The following is a 24,657-nucleotide window of genomic DNA, read 5'->3' as shown; positions in this document are numbered from 1 at the left end:
CACTGTGCCTGCTTTCTATCTGAGTCACGCAACATAAGATCAACGGAGAGTCTCAGAGGGGAACAGGAGAATCTATAATAGAGAAATAACGACGACAACGTTCAACACGGTTCTGCATTACACTGGCTCTCCCCCCTCTTTTCTCTCTGTCTTCATCTTTGTGTCGCTGTGTTTGTTTTCACTCATCTCTCGACACACACACGCGTGCAAACCTATCTCCCCACTTTGATCCATTAGTCAACACTATATCCCAGGGTTCCATCTGTCCCTGTTTTGCTCTCATCCTCCATGCTGTCCCCCAAAGTTGTCGGCTTATATTTAATGAGGGAGTGTCAGTTGAATTATTCAGCCGTCATTTGTTGCTTTTATAAAGTAAAGGGATGTCGGAGAGGCTTTTCTCTTTACACCACAGCACACAGCGTTCTCTATTCTCTGCGGCATCGCCGCATGAGATAAGAGTGTTTTTTTAAGGAGGATTTAGTCATTCAGTATGTAAATATGTTCGTTACATGGTGGAAAGAAGAGGGATATATTTCAGTAGAGAGCTTTTAGGTAGTGTAACACCCTGTGGCAGCCATATGGGAAGTCTTCAGTTCAGTCAAGAGGATATTGAACAACTGATAGAGACAGAGAGATGGTGAATTTTGCTATTTTTTGATCAGCAATGTAAACTGATTGAGGGCATATATATTTTAAAACAGCTAATACAACTTAATTTCACAAGTCCTATACATAATACACAACGTCTGGCAGACGAAGGGAAGCCATGCTGAAGTGCCTTAAACCAACATTCTCTCTACTGGCCATCAGGGGGCTCCTCTGGTGATCAAAAAGATTGCATGGACGTCTATGAGAAAATGACACTACTTCTCTCTTGATTTATTATTTCATTAAACATTGTAAACATGATTTTATGGTCTTAATATCTAGTTTCAAGTCTTCTTCATTCAATACAGCATGATGTTCATTTCACAATTAAAGTTAATTTAGAGAAAAATGCTACCATGACGTTTCTACCGCTGCCTTGCTACCATCGCACACTACCAATGCAATGAGCTCCTAAGATTAGTTTACACTTTGCTGGAAAGTTTACCTTGAATTATGAAGTGTACAGTTTTGTTGTTGTTGAATGTATGTTCAGTCACATTTATCTACGTTAGATCGCTTTTTGTTTTGCTCCATCAATTATAAAAGCAGATACTGTCATATTGACAAAATGACTGTCAGTAAGAGATGGGATATAAACTATGGACCACTTTGTCAAAGTTAGACAATTTAATGTTGTAAAGTCTTCAAATATTCGACTATCATTATTTGCACGACCACAAGAGGGTTAGTTTCAGGAAAACCTGAAGCAAATTTAAGCATTTAATCAAGGATTATTTATTGTGCAACACAGGGGTGCAGCAGTTGTAGCCCATTTGCTACACAAGAAGAACACGACAAAACCAAACAAAAACAGCCGTGCATTCCTGTAATTTCAGGTGGTCCACTGAATACTTTTATTTATAACCAAATGTTTGCATAAGTACATTTCCATCAGCCTCAGCTGGACTTGTTTTTTTGCTAATTAGCAATGTTAGCATGTTGGACCTTAGCATTTATGCTCAATGTTAGCATGCTGCCATCACCAGTAAGGTGGAGCACCGTTGTGCTTAATTACAGCCTCACAGAGCTGCTGACATGGTTGTTTTATGCTCCTTCTTCTTCTTCTTCTTCTTCTGGAGAATAAACTGTTTCACAGCTACAAAGCAGCAAATTAACAGCCTGCGTGGGAGTTTCACAGCTTTTTGTTGCTACTGCTTTTTTAGTAGGTGAAGCTAATGGACTGGAGAAAGCGGAATTGACTATTTTAGTTGAGGACTCTTTAGTGTAGACAGACATGTCAACCACAATCAGTTCACTGTTCACGCTGTGACCTCGGCTAAACTGCAGCGCAACAAAAAGCAGGCGTCCACAACCACCGCTGTCACTTTCAATAGATTTTACTTGTTGACATGTCTCAAGTTGCATTTACGGCAACCAACGATTCAGATTTGAAAATGTATTATGATCCATCATGTTGTCATGAGTAATAACTCTTTCCAGACGTGGGTTCGCCCCTCGTGATTATGTTTGTGAGGTACAGTTATACAGCAGCTGGACTGGTGCCAAGGCAAATTGGATTACGTCTCCCAATGTTCTCTCAAGTGTTTTATTATCCCTGAGCTGAAGGCATAATGTGATTACTTGGTGATGCCCTTTGTTCGGCACACTATTATCCTGATGCTGTGTCCATGAGTTCATTAACAGCACATTATGACTTGTTAGACACCAGCATGCTGCAGAGGCCGCTGAGCTCGTACAGTATGAGTCATTCATGTTGCGTTCAGGCTGGATAGACTCCCACTAGACGTGGGCTGCAAGTAAAGTTTCAGTTGAAACAAGTTCACTGTAATTGAATAATAGACTCTACATGAAGTGTATTACATAAGCCGGAACAGGTGATAACAGCCATGGAATCATTTTAAAACTGAAAAGAAAAGGAAAACTTTATAACACGGTGGCAATTTTTAAAATTTTGGGTATTCTACTGGACAACAAACTGTTCCAAATCCCATGTTGATGCTACCTCAAAAAGCAAAGGCTTAATTTTTTAAGGAAAATTAACACTTTCTCTTCTGAGATGATGACTCTTTTTTAATCAATGTTTTATTGAATCTGTTTTAACCTTTCGTATAAATGCCTGCTTTGGAAACCCAAATGTGTTGAATAAGAACAGACTTGGAAGCCTTGTTTAGTTGGTCATGAAAATCTCAGGAGGGAGTCAGGCTAAGCTTTAGGACATTTACAATAAGCAGGTCCATGGGAGGACTAATGCCATGTTGGATTGCTCAGACCATCCGCTCTGCACTCAGGTCGATGTTTTCTGGGCTTCTGTCTATAGGACCAAGAGGCTCTGTGTCTCCTGCATCCTCAAGGCTATTGATATACTTAAGAGCAGATAGCACTCCAGCTGCATTTTCACACCAGCTTTTTTGTCTTAGCTTGTACTAGCAATTCTCAGCATCTCGTACATTGTACAGTTGGACATTGTCATTCTTGTACTGGTATGAATTTCAGTCCTTGTTGTTCCATGAACTGATCTGTGTTTTCTTTGTTTTGATGTCACCGTCTTCATATTGCATTGTATTTGTATGTGAACCCTGACTGCAAAACTATTTCCCCCTGGTGGGATAATAAAAACATTATCAACCTTACATCCACTTATTGTATACAGTCCAAGTAACAGCAAGTTATCAAGCTTTAAACTCTTGAACTCAAAGCTTAAAGACCGTAGTCCACAAACGGGGGAGACTGCTACCAGCATCAGAATATCTAGTTGTTGCATGTCAGGTTGGAGGAGTTGGCTAGTAGCCTGCTGCCTTCTCCCAAAGTCTTCTATCAAGTACATATTTCTTTTAAAAATCAGGTCCAATGGGGAATACCGAAAAGGGCAGGGCTGAGCCGCTCTATTCACACTGTTGTCTCACCCTTAATAGCCTGAGGTGTGGTTTGGATCTTCATGTGATGTGAACATACTGTTCAGTGACACTTGTGTTCCGTCAGCGGAGACACATCAATACAGGCTCCCTAGGCAGCTTTTCTCAGGAGAGCTGCAGATTCATCCCCCCGGCTCGGTGAGATAGGAGGCGGCTGATATGATCTATGGAGGGCCACATGAAGACAGGACTCTCCCTTCCTAGTAACGCCTGAATAGAGATATACCTGCTGTGATAAAAGCTGATAAAAGCGACACGTCTCACCAGACGGGCTGTCAGCGACGGAGACAAGCTGACAATTATCAGGCCTTTCTGCCGTGTAATCGCTGAGCTCTACAATGTCCTTTTGGCTTTTTCCATATTTCTTGCTTTTGATTTGAGCCCAAGTATTATGCGAAGCAGCGCTCCAACGCCTTTTTATGCAATGCATGCTAATATGTGGTTAATGTTTGTGACTTGCTGCACTGTGCTTGTCGCAGTTTTTGACCGAAGCACATAAGTCAAGGTGAACTCCCGAGGTCAACATTCCTCACTTCACCAGAGTGCCAACTATTATCTGTTTTTCCACAAGGAAATCCATGCACGTTTAAGTGCAAACAAGACCTTGAACTGTGCAAGTAATAACCACTTCTTCACAAATTGTTAGCGCAAATAGCTTCAGATGTCAAATTAATCCATGAAGGCTGGCACCGCTGGGCCCCGGAGTCCTCTTTATATAATTGGAGCATTTTATTATCTGATCTTAAACAGGAAAACTCTCTGTGCTTTGCTCTCTCTCGCTGGCTGATGACTGTGCATGGCGTGGCAACAATAATGGCGGCCACTCTGAACGGATAAAGCCTCTACCCCATTTTTGAAATTATCCAAAAATAACGCGGGGCACTGCTGTTGTAAAGTGTTCGCGAGTTGGGTGCAATTTTGATGTGAATGGCCCGTGACTGCAGATAAACATTATGTAAATTTGAACATTAACATATGATTTACATCGGTATGCCTGTGGCAGGGAGAGAGATGCTGACCAGTATACGGTTAGTAAACAGCATCACTCTTTGATATTGTCACTCTGAGTCTGTTTCACTGAGGGACTCTGCAGAGAAGACCAACATTTATACAGTTTTTGGCCAAGTATCTTTCTCAGTTTACTGCCTAGAACAAATGTGCAAAAAGATAAACACAGACATACAGCTACGACAAAGATACACCAAGGCAAGGCAAGGCAATTTTATTTGTATAGCACCTTTCAACAGCAGGGCAATTCAGAGTGCCCTGACATAAACATAACTACTATGTACAAATAGGAGGGAATATACTAGGCTACCATAGTGCAAAGAAAATAAAAGAGTGTGAAGAATGTAAGGTAGAAAAAACTCAAGCATTCTTTACCTTGAAAATAGTATAAAATAAAAATCTCAGTACAAAGTCAACTCAAATAGAGGCACAAACGCATTTTCTGCTTTGCATGTTGCAATTCTACAACAGAACTTCTTAGAAAACACGACACACATTGTGTACAATAGACACATGTGCAAGGTTCAAGGAATCATTGTAGAAAGGCTTGTATCGAGCTGAAACATATCTGGAGCTAAAACATATCTGAGCTAAAACATATCTGGAGATGAAACTCTCTTGTATGAACTACTAACTGATCACCACAGAAGTCTGCCTGATAAAAAAAGTTTGACAATTTGCTAAAGACAGGGATATAAAGTACATCAGTGAGTTGTTGCTACTTTGAAAGAGTCATTCAACGGTCTTCCTCAGCAGATGGAGTTTGCTCCATCATAATTTTATCAGGTGACAAAATCCTTTGTCCCACATATTCCGTGAGAACCAAAACCCACATCAACTTTTTCTTTCTTTTCACATCCAGACTGTGATTTACACACCAAGAACAGGCTTGGCGCCAGATTTTCTAATGCGTTCTGTTCCAAACAAACACTCTGATCAAACAGACATAGAAGCCTGGAGCCGCAGTTTGCGTTTCATCAGTGCGATTGTGTGCACTGAAGGTGCAAATAACAGAGGTTTATTATCAGTTCACTACCACGCTACCAATACAATTAGCTACTAAGACGACTTCAACACTGCTGTAAAGTTGACCTTGAATTATGAAAATAACTTGAATAGCTTCACACCAGAATCCAGATGGATCCAGATCCAGTAACGTTGCTGCTCGAGGTGCCACTCTGCCGCTTGTGTTCGTCAGATCCACCCGTCGTTCCTCCACAGTCCAAATTTGGTCACTTCCTTCACTGGTTGTAAATATCCCAAGATAAAGGCAATGGCCAAACTGCTGAACTCGAGGCTTCAAAACCAATGGGTGACGTCACCATGACTACATGCACTTGTTGTATACATCCAGGTATCATGAAGTTATCAAGCTTCAAACATTGAATTAAAACTACCAGTATCAAAATGTCTGACTGTTGCATGTTCGGTTGTGAGAATCAATACTCCAACAGTGGACTAAAGTTCTACAGAATCCCTTCCATGTTTGTACGTAAATGGTCGGCTGAAATTCACCAATTCGGTCACTGCTTAAAGGAGCTGTATTCAACATTCAGAGTATCAATATATCAGTAAACAACTGTTGTCTAATCAAAGATATAGTAGTGATGTCTACTTGAGCAGAGAATGAAGTCACTCTCCCTCTGTGTGTGTTGTTATCAGAGCTTTTCCTTGCTTTGTTTGCCTTGAGTGTGTTTTAAGCTCATTTTTCCCGGCATGTGAGTGTGTCCTATGTGCTCATAATTGTAACATTATACACTGGGTTTCTCCACCAAATACATGCATGTATACAGCGTATTCTCCCCACTCACTAATTGCACATGGATATGGTCAAATTTTTTAGGTTTCCTTCGCCATCTTTGGTGTTTAATGTTTAATTGTTTGACAAACTGTTGCCATAGTCTGCCAAACTATGGTCTAAAGTTACAGTTTTTCTCAGGTGAATTTGGCCAAAGTAAATGTTTTGTACCTCATCGTTCTTCCCTGAGCTTGATGAACTCATGGAAATTCCCCCACTGTGCTGTGCTGTCTGGTCTCTCTCTGGCAGAGTGCATCTTGGAGGTCAGTCCAGGTTCAGGACCTGACTGTGTAATAAGATGCCATCTGAAGGCACTGAATACATGCAGATTGCGGCAACAAACATGATGAACCACAACGACATTTTAAACCCGGCCCTCCTGATCACTGTGCAGGACGGGCTCATCAGCAGTTTGAGCATCGTCAGCTGGGATCCGATGCAGCTGGCCCTCTTTTTGATAACAGGGTCAATGTTGTTCTCCTGCTTCAGGTCCTGAGAGACTCTGAATCTCTCAATCTGGATCGTTTGATGTTGTTGTTGTTTTTATGATGAATTAATGGTCTTACTCCTTGGCCTTGCTCTGTGTTCTGTCAGGTGATGAATGTGAATCTATCCGAGGGAGACAAGGTGGCGTTTGAAGATGTGGGCCACCGGGAGAACACCATGCTGGCCAACGAGTCCATCCTGATGAGGGGCTTGGTTGTACGAAGCCACAGCAATCAGATCGCGATCCGCTTCCACAGCCGGAGGTCTCAGGTCAGCTCAGTGCTGCTCAGATACCAAGGTACGTTTCTTAAACAGAACACACCAACATGCTGTTGAAATAGATACAAGTAGATTTTTTTAGAAAAACACCAACATGAAATTAAAATGCTTAAATGCTCTTTTGCTCCTTTGACATTTACTTTGACAAAATGACCTCTGCAAATAATCTGACTTTCTTATCTGTATGTACATTGGAAATTTTGAAAACTAAACTATTTTCCAGCCACAGCTTTCATTATAGTTTCATAAATGTATATATGTGAAAAAAAAAGAAAAAGAAAGAAAAGAACACAGCAAACAAAAAAAAGGATAATGTGCTGAAATGTGCAATGCTCTAAAGCAACATTGAGCATGGAAACAAAATGGGGGAAAGAAATGTTCTCCCCTGCTGAGGAATCAGACATCGGCCCTCTCACTAAGGACAGACCGGAAAATAAAGTATTGTACTGAAAATGCACAGGCACAGGGCTGATGAAGGACGCGAAACAGCAGCATGAACATGATAGGCTAACAATGAAGGCTTGGCCAAGGAAGCAGCGCATGGCTGGCTGAGATAGGATTCATCACATCGAGTTGCTGTTTCAACTTATTGTTCCCAAGCAGAGAAAGGAAAGTGGAGGCCAGCAGTGGAGGAGAATGACAGACGGGCACCGTGGGTATCTGTCATTGTGTTTGTGGTCGAACATGCTCATAGCATGTTCACACTCCATCGGTTTGCAATATGTCATGATTGACGTGCGTCCAGCATCCTTCTGGAGGTTCTCCCCACATCGTTAAGAAGCTGCCATACAGCCGAAATGAAGACAGGCGGCATAACACATTGTATGATTCAATGTGTGAGGCAATACGCAACATGTGACCCAGGGAAGATATTTTTTCCATGTGATTCCCGGCCCATGTCAAAATGTTAATATCGGCGTATTTACTGCTGCAGGAGCGTAACTTGACCATTGTTTTATGGTTTCTAATGTGAGCTGCAGTTTACATCTTGACATTGTATAATCATTGCCAGAGAGCGATGTTGAGCAACCAATGAAGAAGAAATCAAACAATCGATTCTAAATCCATTGGACACAAGATGGATTAAAGACTATGGGTCCTCTTCAAACAACCTATGATGCCTGCTCTAAAGTGCATGGTGCATTTAGGGCACGTCCGACTCCACTTCTGGAGTAATCCAGGTGCACTGTAAGGCACAAGGGGAAAAGTGGTTGTACTGTCTCTTATTAATCATACCTGTGTTTTGGCTCATTAAATGAATTGAGCCGATCCATATCATCTCCAATTCCCCTTCAAAGAAAGCAACGCCTGCACCTAGCACATTGCTATTTCAGCCCAGTCTTGGAGCAGGTCATGAGGGATGGGGAGGTGAATAGGTCAAACAAACACTTTTAACCAAGGCCGGTCTTCAAGACCACGTGTCCTTAAGTATTGTTAAGCATTAATTTTTCTGCCTGAACCTAACTGAACGTAATTATTTCAAACCCAACTATGATGCTTTTACTAAACTAAGTGGTTTTGTTGCTGAAACTTTTATTTGGACACATAGGGCCCTAGTTTCGTGGCGCAGCGCAGGGCGGCGGAGGGTGGCGGAGCCGGCGTAATGCAAGTTTCGACCCGCGCAGCGTTGCGCACGGTCAGTTTGGCAGTTTGGTGGATCGCCTGTGCCAAGATGGGTGGGGCGGTGCAGCAGGGGGAGGCGTCACAGATTCAGCTTGGCATAGCGGAAGTTTCGTGGCAAAAAGCCTCGCCTGCGCGAGCCTGTGCGGTGCACGAAACTTGCAAATTCCAGGCGGACACACCCCGTCGGCGTGGCGCAGGTGCGCTGAGAGCTGACTGCGCCTGGTCTACGAAACTAGGGCCCATAATGTCATACAGGGACAACGATACTTTTGTTTGATAGTCGCACCAAGCAACATGAAAAGAAAATGGAAAATATGTGTTCATTTACACAAATCACTACATTTAAATTGTACATTTAGATTGACTATTTCAGGAACTGCCGTTAGACTGCTAGCTATTTATGGATTTGTGGCTAAATTGGCAGCTTTCTGTTGAGGGTCTTGCTTGTGCACAAAGAGACAGCTCAACGGACACACTGTACTCTCCCAGTCCTCTGTGCCAACAACAACTCCATTTGACTATATGAGCAAATGCACCGATCACCTCTATAACTGAGGAGGAGCAAAAATCATGAGATCGGTCGTGTGCGTGCGTCCCTGAGTGAATGTGCACCTCTGTGTCTGTCCATGGCTAATCCCACATTTACCTGCAAACTGTATCATATTTTGGGCGTTTCATGACATTAATGCTTGTTTTTGAGTCATCACCAGCCTGAGAGTTGTCATAGAGACATTGTAAGCAAATAGTTGCCAGTAGACACAGAGCATTATTAGCATTCACTTCTTATTCTACTCCCACCCACCTGCTGAATGTAAGCCCCATGGTCACCGTCCCACACTCTGCTTCTCCACAACTCCTGATTCCGCTGCTTCATGCTCCTCCTGGTCTCCAGCTGTGTCCGTCTGCTGCTTTGCTGCTGAGCTGCTAGTGAGCGGTTGCTTTTTTCGAGCTTTGTCACTGAATACAGCTGCCTGCTTGAAATTTGGTTGATGAGAGCCTGAATCTAAACTGTGAGCTGAGGAATACTAAAGAGCTCCGTAGAGAACTGCAGTGTTTTATATTAACCCTGGATGTCTAACACAGCTGACCTCATGAATTTATCTAACTGACTATAACATCGTATGAATGTATAAAAGCTTTCCTCAGAGGATTGTCCACCCTGATAACAATACAACTCTACTTTGCAGAATGGTCAAACATACTGATATTTAAAGTACCTGCTTCAATTTATATTTAAATGGCAATATCTCCTTTTGGAAAACACAGACAACCCTGATTAGAATGCAAAACAACTGTAGATGTTGAAACGTGAATTTAAGAGCTGTATGCTTCATCTAATCACTTGATGGAAAACACAGTAGGCTTCCACATGTTGCATCACAGCGGTGCTTGGAGATGGAGCTCGTTGGAACGGCGGATTGGCCGGCTCATATTTGCATAATTATAAACCATTGACATGCTGACAAATTATTTTAAAATTGGCATGTATCTAATATTCTTTTGGTTATTATGAAGATGTAATTGCAATGGGATTTTTCCATTACCTAATTATGGGGGGGGGGTTAGGGTTAGGGGCATTAGAATGCATTAGGGGACACAAAAATAGCTTTGGGCACCTTTACTTTCAATTAGCACATTCATGCTCTCACAGGTGGAGATTTCACATGACTTCATCTTGACCGAGCTGTTAATTGACCAATAGATAGCACCATGACACTTCCAGTTGATGACATTAAGATAATGTTTTTTTCTGAAAATATCATCTTTAAATATGCAAATGATCTTCTGCTAAGTTGCATACATTTCAAGAACAGAAATCATAACATGGCATAAACCGGGTATATGGGAATATCTCTTTGTATAACTGGGTCAATCAGAAAATGCTCTCAACAGCAATAAAAAAAATCTATTAGCACCATGTTTTTAGTAATAAAATAGTATATAACTAAGGATTTGATAGATATATGAACACATCCCTTTGTAAACCCCTTCAAAATATAGATAGAAATGGAACTGGAAATTCAGAGAAAACTGCCTTTAAAGAAATAGATTGTAAAATATAATTTATTTTGAAGACGCTACAGGAGTATAGTGTTAAAATAAAAAACTAATAGATATCACCCTGAAAGTTCCTCAGTTGATTATGGTTAAATGTGTATTTTGGATGTTTGGAAGTGTCTTGCCTCAAAGCTGAAATGTGTGTGTGTGTGTGTGTGTGTGTGTGTGTGTGTGTGTGTGTGTGTGTGTGTGTGTGTGTGTGTGTGTGTGTGTGTGTGTGTGTGTGTGTGTTGTCTATTCACACATAAAGCAGACACAGAGCAATGTTATCATTCATCTGGAGTTATGTTTGTGTCCACCTAGAGCCCAATATTCCTCTCCTTTTATCTCTGGTTTGGTCTCCACCAACTCCTGAGACAAAATCTAATTAGTGGAATGTTCCACTTTCTTGACCAGCTGGTTCTCTAACTGTGTCAGTGGATTTATCAGAGCTTTGTCACAGCTGTCTGCTGCTGGAAACAGTGATAATGAGAGCAGAATTAGCAGGTCAGAAAACCAAAAGAATGACTTTTAAGACTTTAAAAAGCTCTGTAGACTCTGTAGGCTATAGTTGTCTAAACCGAGGCACATGCGGGACTCTGACTCTGGACAACAAGTCTCACAACCAAAGTCCTGCTTTAAAACCCTGACCTCCCGTCAGCTTCTGGGCATTAGTGTTTCCTTTGCTTAAAAAAAGATACCAATGAATGATAATCCAGCAATTTGGCAAACAAATGTGTTGTATATCCTCTATGGGTTCGTCACTACCAAATACAGCAGATTTTGACCAGAATTGATCTTCAATACCACTAACACATCCTCTAATGTTGTCTATGGTTTCTTGGGTCTTGAAATGTGTGGTTTAATTCATCATATTTCAACCCTTATGATTGCTTGATTATTTTGTGTAAATGTAGATTAAATGTTGTACTACAGCTGTTTTAACCCTCTATGTGAAGCACCCTGAGATTTTGTTTGTATGTTAAAGTGTGCTACGTACATTATATTCATATAGGCCTACATTGGGTTGCAGCTGAGACAAGTGCATGGTTTTGGGTTTAGTTAAGCTCAATCGGAGTCCAGAGTTGACTGTACAGTAAAACATCCCTCCATACAGACCAAGCCCACAGAGGTTATGACATTGCGTGAAACTGAATCTCATGCCTAAAGGATATATTTCCCACCCACAGTGTCCTCTCCTGTATTAGCCTGTCACACTGAATTATTCGCAATGAGCTCTGATGAGCGAGGCGTAAATGAATCCCCCACCTGTCAGTTCAGTTATTGATATTCAGACACCGGCGGAGGTGTATGTATTTTTCATCAGTCCATGCAGAATGCAAGACAACTAATAGACCATTTGTCTTTGTTAGCAAAAGGAAATTTCATTGTGCAGCAGATATAAAACATCGACAGGACAGTGAACTGAAGGAGGAACATTTTCTAAGAGACTGGTTCTGGTTGTTGGGGAAATGTCTGCGATAAACATTAAGTTATCACAGTGGCATAGTTTGTATATAATGTTAGTTCATTACTACTTCAAAAACCATAACCGTAATTTGTAGCATCAGAGTTCATTTTCTGCAATCATCCAAAATGTAATGGCAAAATCCCCTTGACTTTTTGTTGGGGGAACCAGTGAGACGCTAGCATGTTGATGTATGCCATCACAGGAAGCACCATATCATAGAAATAACATGTTTTTTTATTTATTTAGCAATTAATAAGTTATAGCACTGATACAAATGAGCACAGCTATAATTGATCTGCAGGTAATGTAACAACGGTGTGTCTGGAAAGGTATATAAGCAACTAGAAAACCATAGTTATTTACAAAATTTTAAATATCGGTTGTGGAAATCACTTTCTGGAATTATGAAAGCTCATTTATTTTTTAATATACTTATTTCACTGTAAACTAAGTAGTTGAGTAGTTGTTTATTGTTGAATGCTATTTATAGTGTTCAAACTCTTGTGATCTAATTGGCTACGGGTGTTTTCACAGGTGCATTCTGGGTGCAGGTGAGTGATAATTGAGTGTGGTTTTTGATGGCAGTATTTAACAAGAAACACACACAGGCTTTGAACTTTCAATGATGTGTCTAATGCAGATAACCGTGTGGAGTTATAAACAAAAAGTGTGTTTAATTTCCTTCTTAGTGTAAAGCAGACAATGTGCTTATGGTTTAGCAGGTGAATAGAATTGAGTTAGTGCTTTCAATAATTGTATTAGAAGTTTTGTGCCTTTGCAAATGCATAAAACCATTCAACATTTGTATAATACTACTACTAATAATAATAATGACTGCAGCTCCTGTACAGGGACTTTGAGCAGCTTTTAATTTGCTTCTCTCTCCTGCTGTGTTGAAGTGGCGTTCATTTTAATATAGTATTCATGAAATGTTGATGATTGAGGGACCAAAAGCTCTCTCTTTCTTCCTCCCCTCTCCCACAGAGACAATTTCCTCCCAATCAGAAACTATTAATAACTTCCAGTAGCTATTTGTACAAATGTATGTTTCATTTCCTTTGCTGTATCCCACTTTTTACAGACATATGTAAGAAAATTCAACAGCTCTCTGTCGCTCAGAAATGTTCCGTCAATAAACCTTTTTTGATGGATACTTGGTTTTCATAGCACCATCAATCTAACTCATTGAGACTGGTGTAGGTGGCTGTTACTTGACTTTATGCAAAAGTCAGGTGATGTAGAATTTCAGAAAAAAATTGCTATTTACACACATAGTGTAGGAGAATTTACAGTAGAGATGTTAATAATTAACCGTTTACAGTTAAACTAAACATATCAGAGTGGCTGGACAGGGCTCAGTTGCAGAATCCCCAATGGCTGGCTGCAGTAAGACAAATCACATGACTTCCTGTCATTTCAAACCCCACGTGTCGCCATGAGAGGACGAGAGCTGGAGGTGCTGCTGGGTGATTTACCTCCGGGTGGGAGGTCTTCTCCTCTGTACCATGTTAGGCTAATTGAAAGAGAAACGTCTGGGTGATCTCACTATAACAACATGTCCAGGTACTACAGCCACAGGCCACCGCCGCTGAGCCGAGAGGCTGCGGCAATAAAACATAAATTGATTGCAGGGGTGGAGGGTGGGGGGTGCTACTGTATGTCCATGGCTCATTGACTCCCAGGGAGTGGGGGAATAAAGAAGAGCCACATTTCCACAGCAACACAGATTAGACAACACTCTGCCAGCAATTTGTTTCTTCCCCCGTTCTTTTCAATCAGATCATCATCCGTGGGCGCCGACTTTATGTATGATCCGGACGTTTCTGTGCCTTCATCCTCTCATTCCAGGCCGGCTATATATCATCGTTGATGGCCTCTTGAGAATGGAGAAAAGAGGGGCGCGGCCCCAGTGGAATCTTCCTCCTCACAGCAGTCTTCTCCATCCTTCTCTTTGTTTTCCTCTGCCGTTGTTGTTGTCAACTCTCAGGTGGCTCTCCCAGTGGATCGCAGCGGAATTAGGACGATGCACAAAATGTCTGGAGTGCTGTTGAAAAAGAAGCATATGAGGAGAACATATTTTTCTTTAAAGCCACCAGTGGTATGATGGCAGCTCCTCCTTGAATACTTGTATACATGTTAGTATGTAGAGAAAAGATTCCACAGTAGGTCAACCAGGGGTGTAAATATAGGCAGTAGGCAGTCTGTGGGTTGGACATAAACAACAAGAACTGGTTGACGCATAGACTGTATATAAGAAATGGATGAAGTCATCATGACATCACCCGTTGGTTCGTGGACTAGATATAAGCCTCAAGTTCAGCATTTTGTCTGTCGCCATCTTTGATTTTGCTTCTATAATTCAAGGTCAACTTTGCAGCTCAGTGCTCAAGTAATCTTAGTAGCTAATTGCGACCTGTCAATCACAACCTAGCCTGCCCTAAAGCATCCCCTTCTTTATGGTCTATTTGACTTTAAATGAACCATAATTAACTAAATAAACATCATGCTGGATTGAAGAAGACTTGAGACCAGAGATTGAGACCATAAACTCATGTTTACAATGTTTACTGATATAATAAATCAAGTGAGAAGTACGGTCATTTTCTCATAGACTTCTATGTAATCAGAGGAGTCGCCCCCTGATGGCCAGTAGAGAGAATGCAAGTTTAGGGCGCTTCAGGTCGTCTGAGATGACATGAACTTGACCGACTAATAACGCGTCTCTACATGCACATAGAGCTTGTTGTTTGTTTTGCAAAACTCCACTGCACCCGTATCATCCTGTCCACTCAGCGCAGTTTACAGTTCGTGCACATGACACAGATCCCACCTCCCCCCTCACGCATGTTACAATATCACAGGCACACGCCTCAAGCTAGCATACGCTAAATGACGTTAGCGGTTGCTATCTATGAGTAAGTTAGCCAGCCTACCTCTGTGTAGCGTGTACTCCGTGGCAAATTTGCGACTTTAAAAGAGCAAATTTGCTAGTTTTAAGTCTATGACCTACCACTAGCTTAGCCAAACCACCCGATCAATAAACACACATAAGATGACAATTTGGCCCATATAAAATTAAAGTTCCCATATTATACTGTTTTTCATCAATTTCACACAGCTGTCAGAGGTCCAACAACACTGGATTCGATATGCATTGCCCCAAATCCATCCGTGGTCCTGAATTTCACCTGAACAAAATTAAATTAAATATTTACATTTAGTCTGACACTGAAAGTCCTGTGTTTGTTTTGACCCAACCACCTCCCCTCCTTCCCACTCTGTGTGGACTAACACTCTGAGGGTCCGTCCATATTGGAGTTAGTTGAGAGTCAGGTCCTTCTCATAGAGATGCTAAAGGGTGCCTTGGTTTATCAGTGTCAGACGCCAAGGAGCTCTGACCAAGCGTCCATATCAGATGTGTTGAGAGTGAGAATGGATAGACGCCTCAGGCTACATAACCGATGTAACTTTTTGTTAGTCAAGTACGTACATTAGGTAACAAGGACAGTAATAAGTTGACTTTTGGGAAGTCCTGCATTTGTTTGACCCCTCCATCCCACACCATGCAGACTTATTCACTCTTTATACTACATCACCTGACTTCCTCCTTTGCTTCCATCCTACTTACAACCAAAAATCAGTTATTGTAGGTGTAATATTTATTTATTAAATGTATTGTTATGCAAGGCTAGGAAGAAATGAGTTATAAATGCAACATCGTAAATCCAAAGGATTCCTGGTAAACATTCATGGGCAGCATGATTGTGATTTGTAAATTTAACTACAATCTTGTCATTATATTTTTACATTTCTCATGTACAACAAGGAAATTTAGATTGCAAGCGGTGCAAAAGGAAAGGTCAGGGGTCAAACACATCATAAGGGTTCGTAGTCTGTGCAATCTGATCAGCAGGTGTTGAGATGTCTGCAGAAATATGTTTTTGATAAAGGTGTTTAAAGTTGAATGTTGTGCAAACCTGAATCAGATGACTTTAAATGTGAGCATCCACCTTTAAGTGAATGGAAGCATGAGGCTGTATGTTAATACCAGGCTGGCATTTGCTTCTGTGACTAACTGACCTTTGCAGACAATCATAGCATAAGTACCATAAATGAGGCGCGATACGCAGAAAGATCCTATGGCACAGATATCCCAGCTGCTCCACACTGAAACCTGCTAAAGGAGCTGCGAGACGCATTTAATCTCTGCAGTTTGTCAGATCCTCACAGAGACGCAAGGCCAATGGTCAGCAGAAATAAACACTCCGAGGGCGCAAATGAGATTAGAGATGAAGTTTCATCCAAGAGGAGCCATTCCACATCAAAGCCATATCACAATGACTGAGAAATAAATACATTCAATTTACATACGCTAGCTGCAGGGGACTATTAAACATCTCAAATGATTGCTCTTCCCCTGGCATCTACGCTGCGGCCAGGAGGCCTGATTAGTTAGAGTGGAGGCCAGCAGCTGGCTTACGGCCAGTCTGGGGCTCGTCTCTTGGTTTAGCAGCTCCGAGCAGCACAGGAAACAGTCCTACAGCCTGTATGCTAACCATGAAATGTCAAATGGATCAGAAGCATGAAGTTCAGTAATATGGTTCTGAAATTAATGTGTACACAATTTATAGAGGGAAAGTTTCTCTTAAATGTTAATTAGTTCAGTTCTGAAAGATCCAACAGGATGTTTTTCGTCGAGCGCTGTGGTGGATGAACAATGCATCAGTTCTTCCAGTTTGTGTAGCGTTTGCTAAAAGCAGCTGTTGGAGGGAAATTACTGAGCTTTTTTTTCAATGTAACTATATTTCAGAGGTGTGTTCAGATCACATCTTCACTAGGAACTGATGGAGCTGAGACACACAGTTGATTTTGGGCTTTTCATTGGATTAGTTGACAATAACACACACATTAACAACCCTGTAAAGCTGAATTCACTTAATTAAGAAATTGTAAGACAGCTGCTTAGTTGGTGGTGGACTGTGTGTTGACGGCTTCCCTCATACATTCCTTCAACCACCTTCTTGAACAGGTTGGCGTTGCGATATTTGTTCATATTCCAAAAACCTGTTGATATCCAAATCCTTCATAATGCTTAAAAGTAGGTGTGTTTCTCCTTCTGTTCTTGTGGCCTTGCATCTCGACTCCAGCTTTGCAAACTGTTGGCTTGAGTTTAACTCACAGAGCTGCACAGGAAAGAGGCCGTCTGTCACAAAGTGCTGTAAAAACACCAATTGAGAGTCATATTTTGAATGTGCTCTAATCATGTCCAAAGAATGCTAAAAATATTCAAAAATAAATATTGGCATATCCCACACGTCTTTATCAATAAATGCTCCATTCGGACTACGACCTATTCAGAACATCCAAACGGACCCATATGAACTTCAGAATGTCGTCATAGTTGGAATAAGAGTGTAATATGTAAATGTTACTGACGGTGATGAACTTGTGTTTTGATTTTTCTCACCTATCCGGAAGGAAACCTGGTTAAGGTGGTGACGTAACTCAAAATTATTTAGCCTGATTGGTTTAATTATGACACACAGTCGGCTCTAATTACCGACTGCAACATTGACGCTCCTATTGTTTTCACCTTGTGAGTGTGTGAGTCATCATGGCATGACACCTGTAGCAGGAACTACCACAGTAGCAGTCTAACCCACTCCTTCAGTATCAATTATTTGAGTCTGCTCTAAGTTTGTGGGGACTCGAGGAAGCAGATTCACTCAGTCAGGTTATGCAAGTGTCAGTGTCTGTTGTTTCGAGCTACGGTGGAAGTTTCACTGATACCTGCTCTCCCTCCTTTCCTCTCATCCTTCCATACTGGCTAAACAGCCAATCAAATTGCAGCGGGGCAACAGGCACTCCGCTCTGCATGGCATCCAAGTTTGCTCACACTCTGACACTTGACATTGTAAGTGAGTGGTTCTCTCCATGTATCAGCATCGAGAGCCAAGCACAGTTATAATTCTATCAGCCACTGACCATTAATTATAAAGTAATTAATAATAATAGCTATAACTATAACTAAATATTTTTATGTCTGAATCATATCAATTTCAAAGTTACTCAGTACCACTAAAGCCACACTAATGTTTTTAGCTGCCAGCAGAATTCACTTCTGATTAAACACAATCTTAATTTGATGGTTTTAACTGAAACGTACTTGGCTTATTGAGTCAACCCCTCCCAGTTTGACATTTTGTTTAATAATTAATTTGAGTGCAAACCAGGTGGATAAAAAGTGAATGCAAGGCAGAAGTACCTTAAACTTTCATTTTCTCTACTGGCCATTAGGGCGACTAAATGAGAGTGAGAACGAACTTCTCACGCTGTGAAAGTGAACTCAAATATATGGACGGATTAGACTTTTGTCCTTTTACGTCATTATTGTCACTTTCAAAAGGATCCCCATCGAGACCTTTGTACAATTACCGTCGGGGTATGACAATCAAAAATATATGCTGTATGCATGTTCAGCTTTTATATTTTGCTACACGTCTGTTTTTCTTTTTGTTCATGTGATTTAGTGGACTTAAGTTAAACACTGTATCATAGGTCAACTTGTACGAAAGAGGAAAAATAAACGCAGTGACTTTCAATACCTTTCATTAAAACCCAAACTTGATATATGGCCTGAAGTTCACAAAGAAAGTGATGTAGCATATAACAGGCATTTTACTGCTCCGAGGCAATTTGTCTCTGTGAACGCTCCCCGTTAGCACTAGTGTTATGATGCCACAATGCTACCATGATGGCTCTTTTATCTCCTTTCTAGTCTCCAGTGAGCCTGTGAGCTCCGTGGTTTTTGGTCGGCCTGGATATTAATAGCTACAGCTGACCACGGTAATGACTAGCTCAGGGAGTGATACGACACAGCTCCTAGCAGCTGCTGCTATTGCAGCACGAGTCCAGGATGTTACTCTAATGAGAAATACTATAAAGACCAACTTCTCTTCTTATCTCTATTTCTGTGAGACACTATAGAGCGGGCGAACATCCCTCAGCTCTAACAGAGTGTCGGAGGCGGCTGAGGTCGTAGGTTGTCATTTATTGGCCTATTTAATCTCCCTACATATTTCCTCGCCCGAGGCACAGCGCTGTCCCCGACAGGCAGAATCAATAGCGGCAGCACTGCCAAGCCATCCGAGGGCTAACAATAAAAACCGGGACAATTACAGGGAGATGGATCAGAGTCTTTAGCAGAAATATATTATTAATATGTTTGGCCGAACGCCAGGAGGCTGAAGGAAGACAAATCAGTGGCTATAAAAAAAGCCAGTTAGTTAACTGGTCACCTGAGAGTCAGCCTGCACACATCTGCTACATAGTGAGTGATGTGGCAGCTCTTTGTACTGTGTGTGTGTGTGTGTGTGTGTGTGTGTGGGGATGCTACGTATCGGCAGGTGGTAGCCACAGCGGGACACTTAAATGTCACAGTGCTGCTGTGTGTTTTACACCGGACGGTTGTTTGTGGTTTTATTTACTTCTGTTTAAGCAGACTGCTTAGTTAGAAATCAATGTGACTGTGGCCGTTTGGAAAGTCAGGGCATGTGGGGTTTCTGTTAGATTTCCTAGGAAAATGTACAGTGTAAAGTCTAACAAGTTAAGTTTAAAATATAGGAAACCAATTAACTTGGGAAAAGCTGTGTCAAGTTGTGTGAAAAAGATTATGTGTTTAGTTTATTCTAAAACTAAGAGTAACATTAACTATGCGGACATAACTAATGATGTGTTCACACCAAACGGGAAGCACATTTTTCATGCAGGGCAATTGCATATAAAGTCAATGCAAAGATGTGAATGAGGCGAATACGCAATATTCGCATACTTCATAATTCATAACAACCACTGAGGGGGGCTTCGCTTTTCAAAGTGGAGATTTTGCCCTGTCGACTTTCACACTTGGAGTTGTGCTGATTTCTAAACTCCTGCTAGAAGTGCACTCTCAATGCCCAGCAACCCAAATCTGGATGAGTGAATGTACCTTACTGATTAGAAAAAAGTTATGAAACAGTTTTGCCCATTTCTACTGTGATTTCACTAAAACGTCAGGGGTTGTTAAAACCTGGCTTTGCTGAGACTCTAGTTTACCCTGCTTTCAGTTACTCAACCCAACAAATCTCACTGCAGCCCAGAAACTGTAAGGAAACCCCCGTGGAAAAACAGATAACATCCTGTTCCTTTTCGTCAAATTTTTTTTTTCGTTCAACCCTAAAATGGAAAATTTTGTAGATTTACAAGATGTCCTCCACGTCAAAAAATAAATCACACTATCAAACTTGATAACATTAAAGGTACACACACAAGTTAACAAGCGCCGATCAACTCTTTCCAACTAAAAGTTAGCATTATTTTACCACAGAAGTTTGAGGAAGGTTTTCTCCAAATCTGAAAATCTAATTTTGTGGGCATGGTTCGGATTCACTCTCGCAGGGGTTCTTGCGTCGACAATTCAACGTGAAATTAAAAATACTGGTAAAAATATATACAAAAATGTCCTTTATATTAAAACGTTGGCCCATATCGTGATGGATTTTTCTTGGAGCGAAACAAAAAAACATTTTTAACCCAATCAAGAGCATTTTGGTGTGACACATGAGCTGCAAGCTCAACCTAACTTCACTGAGTCTTTTCAGCATCTGACTTGGTGTCAGATCTGAGCTGTTGCAGAAATTCCCTCTACCCTTGTGTCTCGTTCTCCCTCTCTGCTTCTGTCTTAAATCTCTATCTCTGCCTCCTTCATGTCTTCCTCTCTCTCTGCAGCCTTTGTGTTGAGCTGTGTCTTCCCCCAGCGGCCTCTCTATGGCGATGTATCAGTGAGCAGTCTCCACTCTGGAGGGGAGGCTTTCTTCTCCTGTCTGACCGGCTACCAGCTGCAAGGCTCCAGCGTGCTGACCTGCCGCAATGCTAGCACCCCCTACTGGAGTGGCAAGGAACCACACTGTCTAGGTGAGGCAAAGGGGTCAGGAGAAAACGTCCTCCACATCACTTCAATTCAAATTGATTTATAGTGTCATATCACAACAAATATTATATCTCGGGACACTTTTCACATCGAGCAGGACTAGAACACGCTTTTGAATTTGCAAGTTGAATTTGATTAAATATTCAAAAATTCTCTGAATTCTTTGAAGTATCAACATTACAATTATTGGGAATTATGATTCACATAAGCATTATTATATTATTACAACTGATGTTAACATACTGTGTAATGCATCTTAACATATGAATACAGTTAGTATAGTATTATCATTGTTATTAGTATCTTCTATTGTCTAAAATAGTTATACACATATAGCTTAAACTGCATAATAAAAGGAAATAAATAATTGATTTATTATATTAATTATATATTAACAGCATTACCACTAATAGCATTTACAATACTATTATTTCTCTTTTACATTGCTGTGCTGCATTACATTCATCATACTATTACAAATATTAATCAGACTATGCATATAGAAATCCAATAATTATTAAAAACCTTACACTTTTTGAATGATCTCTCCTCTTCTTTAATGAACATTACTTAGCATTAGCATGCTATGATGTTGTTGTGGCCGTTTGTGTTTTCAGTTTGAGACCTGAACTCAATGGAAGTCTCTTCTGAATCAGTGTTGACTGAGCCCCACCAGCTTTTCAATTTCCATCAACAGAAACGGCATTTCGGGTTATTTTTTTAGCCGACCTGCAGCCAAGCGTTATCTATTGGACCTTCTCATCCTTTTGTATGACGAGCGGAGATAGAGCCAGACCTGGACTCCCACAGGAGTGTCTGGATGATGAATGTTTTTCTTTCCTTCGCTCTTTGCTCCGATGAGGCCAGCTGATGAATAATAAGTGACCATTTTACTCCTGATCACCATGATCGATTCTAAAGCACAGCACGGGGAATGTTTTTCTGAAAGCAATTTAAAACAGGGAGTTTGTGTGGTTGTACATCTGTATCTCTGCTGTCTGTGTGTGTGTGTGTGTGTGTGTGTGTGTGTGTGTGTGTGTGTGTGTGTGTGTGTGTGTGTGTGTGTGTGTGTGTGTGTGTGTGTGTGTGTGTGTCAGAGCATAAAGCAGGTATATCGAGTTGTGATTATGGAAAGCTGGGCAGGATGCCACTGGGTTTATTCTTCCTGCTCTGCTTTAATTAAGCTTTGACTGCATGAGTAACCTTGACCTGATCAGCTGGGACACACACACACACACACACACACACACACACACACACACACACACCTTCCTACAGCTGTAGATGGATGTGTTAGATTTGATTGTATCTCCTATGATGTTATCTTTCTCACATCATTTCTTGGTTCCCACCACGCTCTTGAAATTGAAATCTAAGGTGATGGATAAGACGCTTTCTCAGCAATTAGTTATAGTCATTATTTGGGTTGATTCACAAGCATTACAACATATTTTATTAGTCATGCATAGGAACTATTTATAAAGCAGATTAGTGAATTGAACTGAGTAAGAGGAAACATATTTTTGGAAGGATGTACAGAAGTATTTGAGATCTTTGAAGAGTCCTCGACGACATCCTTAGGAGGTTTTTAAAGAAGCGTTTTGGATTTCTTCACAGACATTGTATATTCTATTCATTTTAATGTTCTTATTAGTGTATAACCAAGTCTAAGCTATTGATTACATAAGGAGCCGGTCATCTTTATGATCTATGAAGATAACTGGATCCAGTGTTAAAGGGAAGATCCCCTTCATTTATATGAAAGTTGCTTAGTGGTTCAGGAAGTGAAGATAGCTCAACTTCCGAATATAAAATTGACGGATCCTCCGATCTTCAGCGTCCATGGGTTTATAGAACAAGAGCACTTGTGGTTCCTTAAATCCCGCCTCCTAGCCCTCGGTGCAGCCTCGTTCTCATTCAGAAGGATAATAACTCTGGATTTTCCTTTTTTTTAATTTTGGGGGAAAGTAGTTACAGACGTCTCTTTCTCGTTGTTAGTCCATGGAGGGAAAACCAATGGTTAACGCCAGACTGTTATATGCAGTATAGCTCTAGATCTAGTTACCTGAAGGTGTACTCTGACACGCTTGGAAAGGGAGGGGTGAGCTGAGAGTTTTCAGTGGGTTGCAATCTGTTGTCTGATGTGTTGCATTGATTATGTTCCAAGTCAGCTTTTCATGTGAAACATAAGAAGTGTTACAATTTATTGACAGAAAGTTAACAGCCCATGAGAGACGTGATTAGGAAGTGAAACATCATTTGAGGTAGAAATAGCAAGTTGTAGCAGCAGAATGGCAAGTATGACATCATTGTTGTTGTACCTTCCAAATTAGAGCTTTGGGATTATACATTACATTGAATTCACCATGAAGTCCTTTATGGCCCGGTCTACTTCCTGTGACATATTTAATTCCGTTCTAAGGTCCATACGTTAACAAAGGATATGATGCTGTGAGCAGCAGTTTTGTAGATGATTTTCAATGTATTTTTAATGTGTAATTTTGCATTTGCATTTCATCTCCACATTCCCTCCATCTATCTCAGCCGCCTGTGGTGGTTTTATCAGGAACGTCACAGTCGGTCGGATTGTGTCTCCTGGTTTTCCCAGCAACTACAGCAACAACTTGACCTGCCACTGGCTACTGGAGGCCCCTGAGGGCTACAAACTGCATATCCACTTTGAGAAGGTGGCGCTGGCTGAGGACGATGATCGGTAAGCAAGACCTTCAGCTTTTTGTATGAGGACGGTCAGACAAACATAAAAACGGTCAGTTTTCTTTCTATCTGGACTTGTCGCCAAGCAACTGTAGCCTAAAAATAACATTTATTGTTTTTAAATTTCTCATTTAGTAAATACCCAGATTTCATTGAAAGAGAAGAGCAGTTGAATGATAAATTTCAGTATTTTCTACAGTTCAGGATATTTTTTAGTAAATAGACTCGTCTGTTGCTCAGAATCTTATTCATCTTTATTATCTTCTGCTCTTTCTGAAGTTTCTTCCATTTTTTTTTACGTCTTTTTATATCTGAAGCAGGGATTGAAGGACAGATGGTGCTGTATGAGTTTAAGACTGTAAATACCCTTTAGAAAAAATTGTGATATTGGGCTATAGAAATAAAATTGACATGACTTGAGGTGTGAAGTGAAAAAAATAAAATACAGCTGGAAGCTACAGACACAGATTATGTTGCCCACTTAGCAGCTCCACTGGAGCTGCTGGGGTTGAGATGCCTTGCTCAAAGGCCACTGGTTGGTAAGTGCTGTTCTCTCGCTGTCCTAACACAGACATGGCAGAGATTAATTGCTGCTCTACGTACTCAATTCATCCTTTCTCAAACTACCTCATGTTGCTTCAAAACATTCCCACTGCAATGCATTAAATACTGCAGCTTTGTCTAAAGCTTCAAACTATGCCGCTCTTTTCCCCTCTACCATCACTTTTGCACACGTTAGTTGCGGCGTGTC

General features: G+C 41.0%; 1 protein-coding gene across 1 annotated transcript in view; it reads left to right on the top strand.

Moving 5' to 3' along the window:
- The window catches only part of LOC311019992 (seizure protein 6 homolog), a 171,751-nt gene that overhangs the window by 105,133 nt on the left and 41,961 nt on the right, over positions 1–24,657 (top strand). The window contains exons 4-6 of the mRNA XM_084019692.1: positions 6,922–7,111; positions 20,990–21,175; positions 23,736–23,904. Of these exons, the coding sequence (XP_083875818.1) occupies positions 6,922–7,111; positions 20,990–21,175; positions 23,736–23,904 (545 nt within the window). The remainder of the gene's footprint in view (positions 1–6,921; positions 7,112–20,989; positions 21,176–23,735; positions 23,905–24,657) is intronic.

This window comes from Eutrigla gurnardus (genome assembly GCF_963514095.1).
Source record: "Eutrigla gurnardus genome assembly, chromosome: 10".
Classification (NCBI taxonomy): Eukaryota; Metazoa; Chordata; class Actinopteri; order Perciformes; family Triglidae; genus Eutrigla; species Eutrigla gurnardus.
The sequence above is the reverse complement of the archived record's forward strand: the minus strand, read 5'-3'. Positions and strand labels throughout refer to the sequence as shown.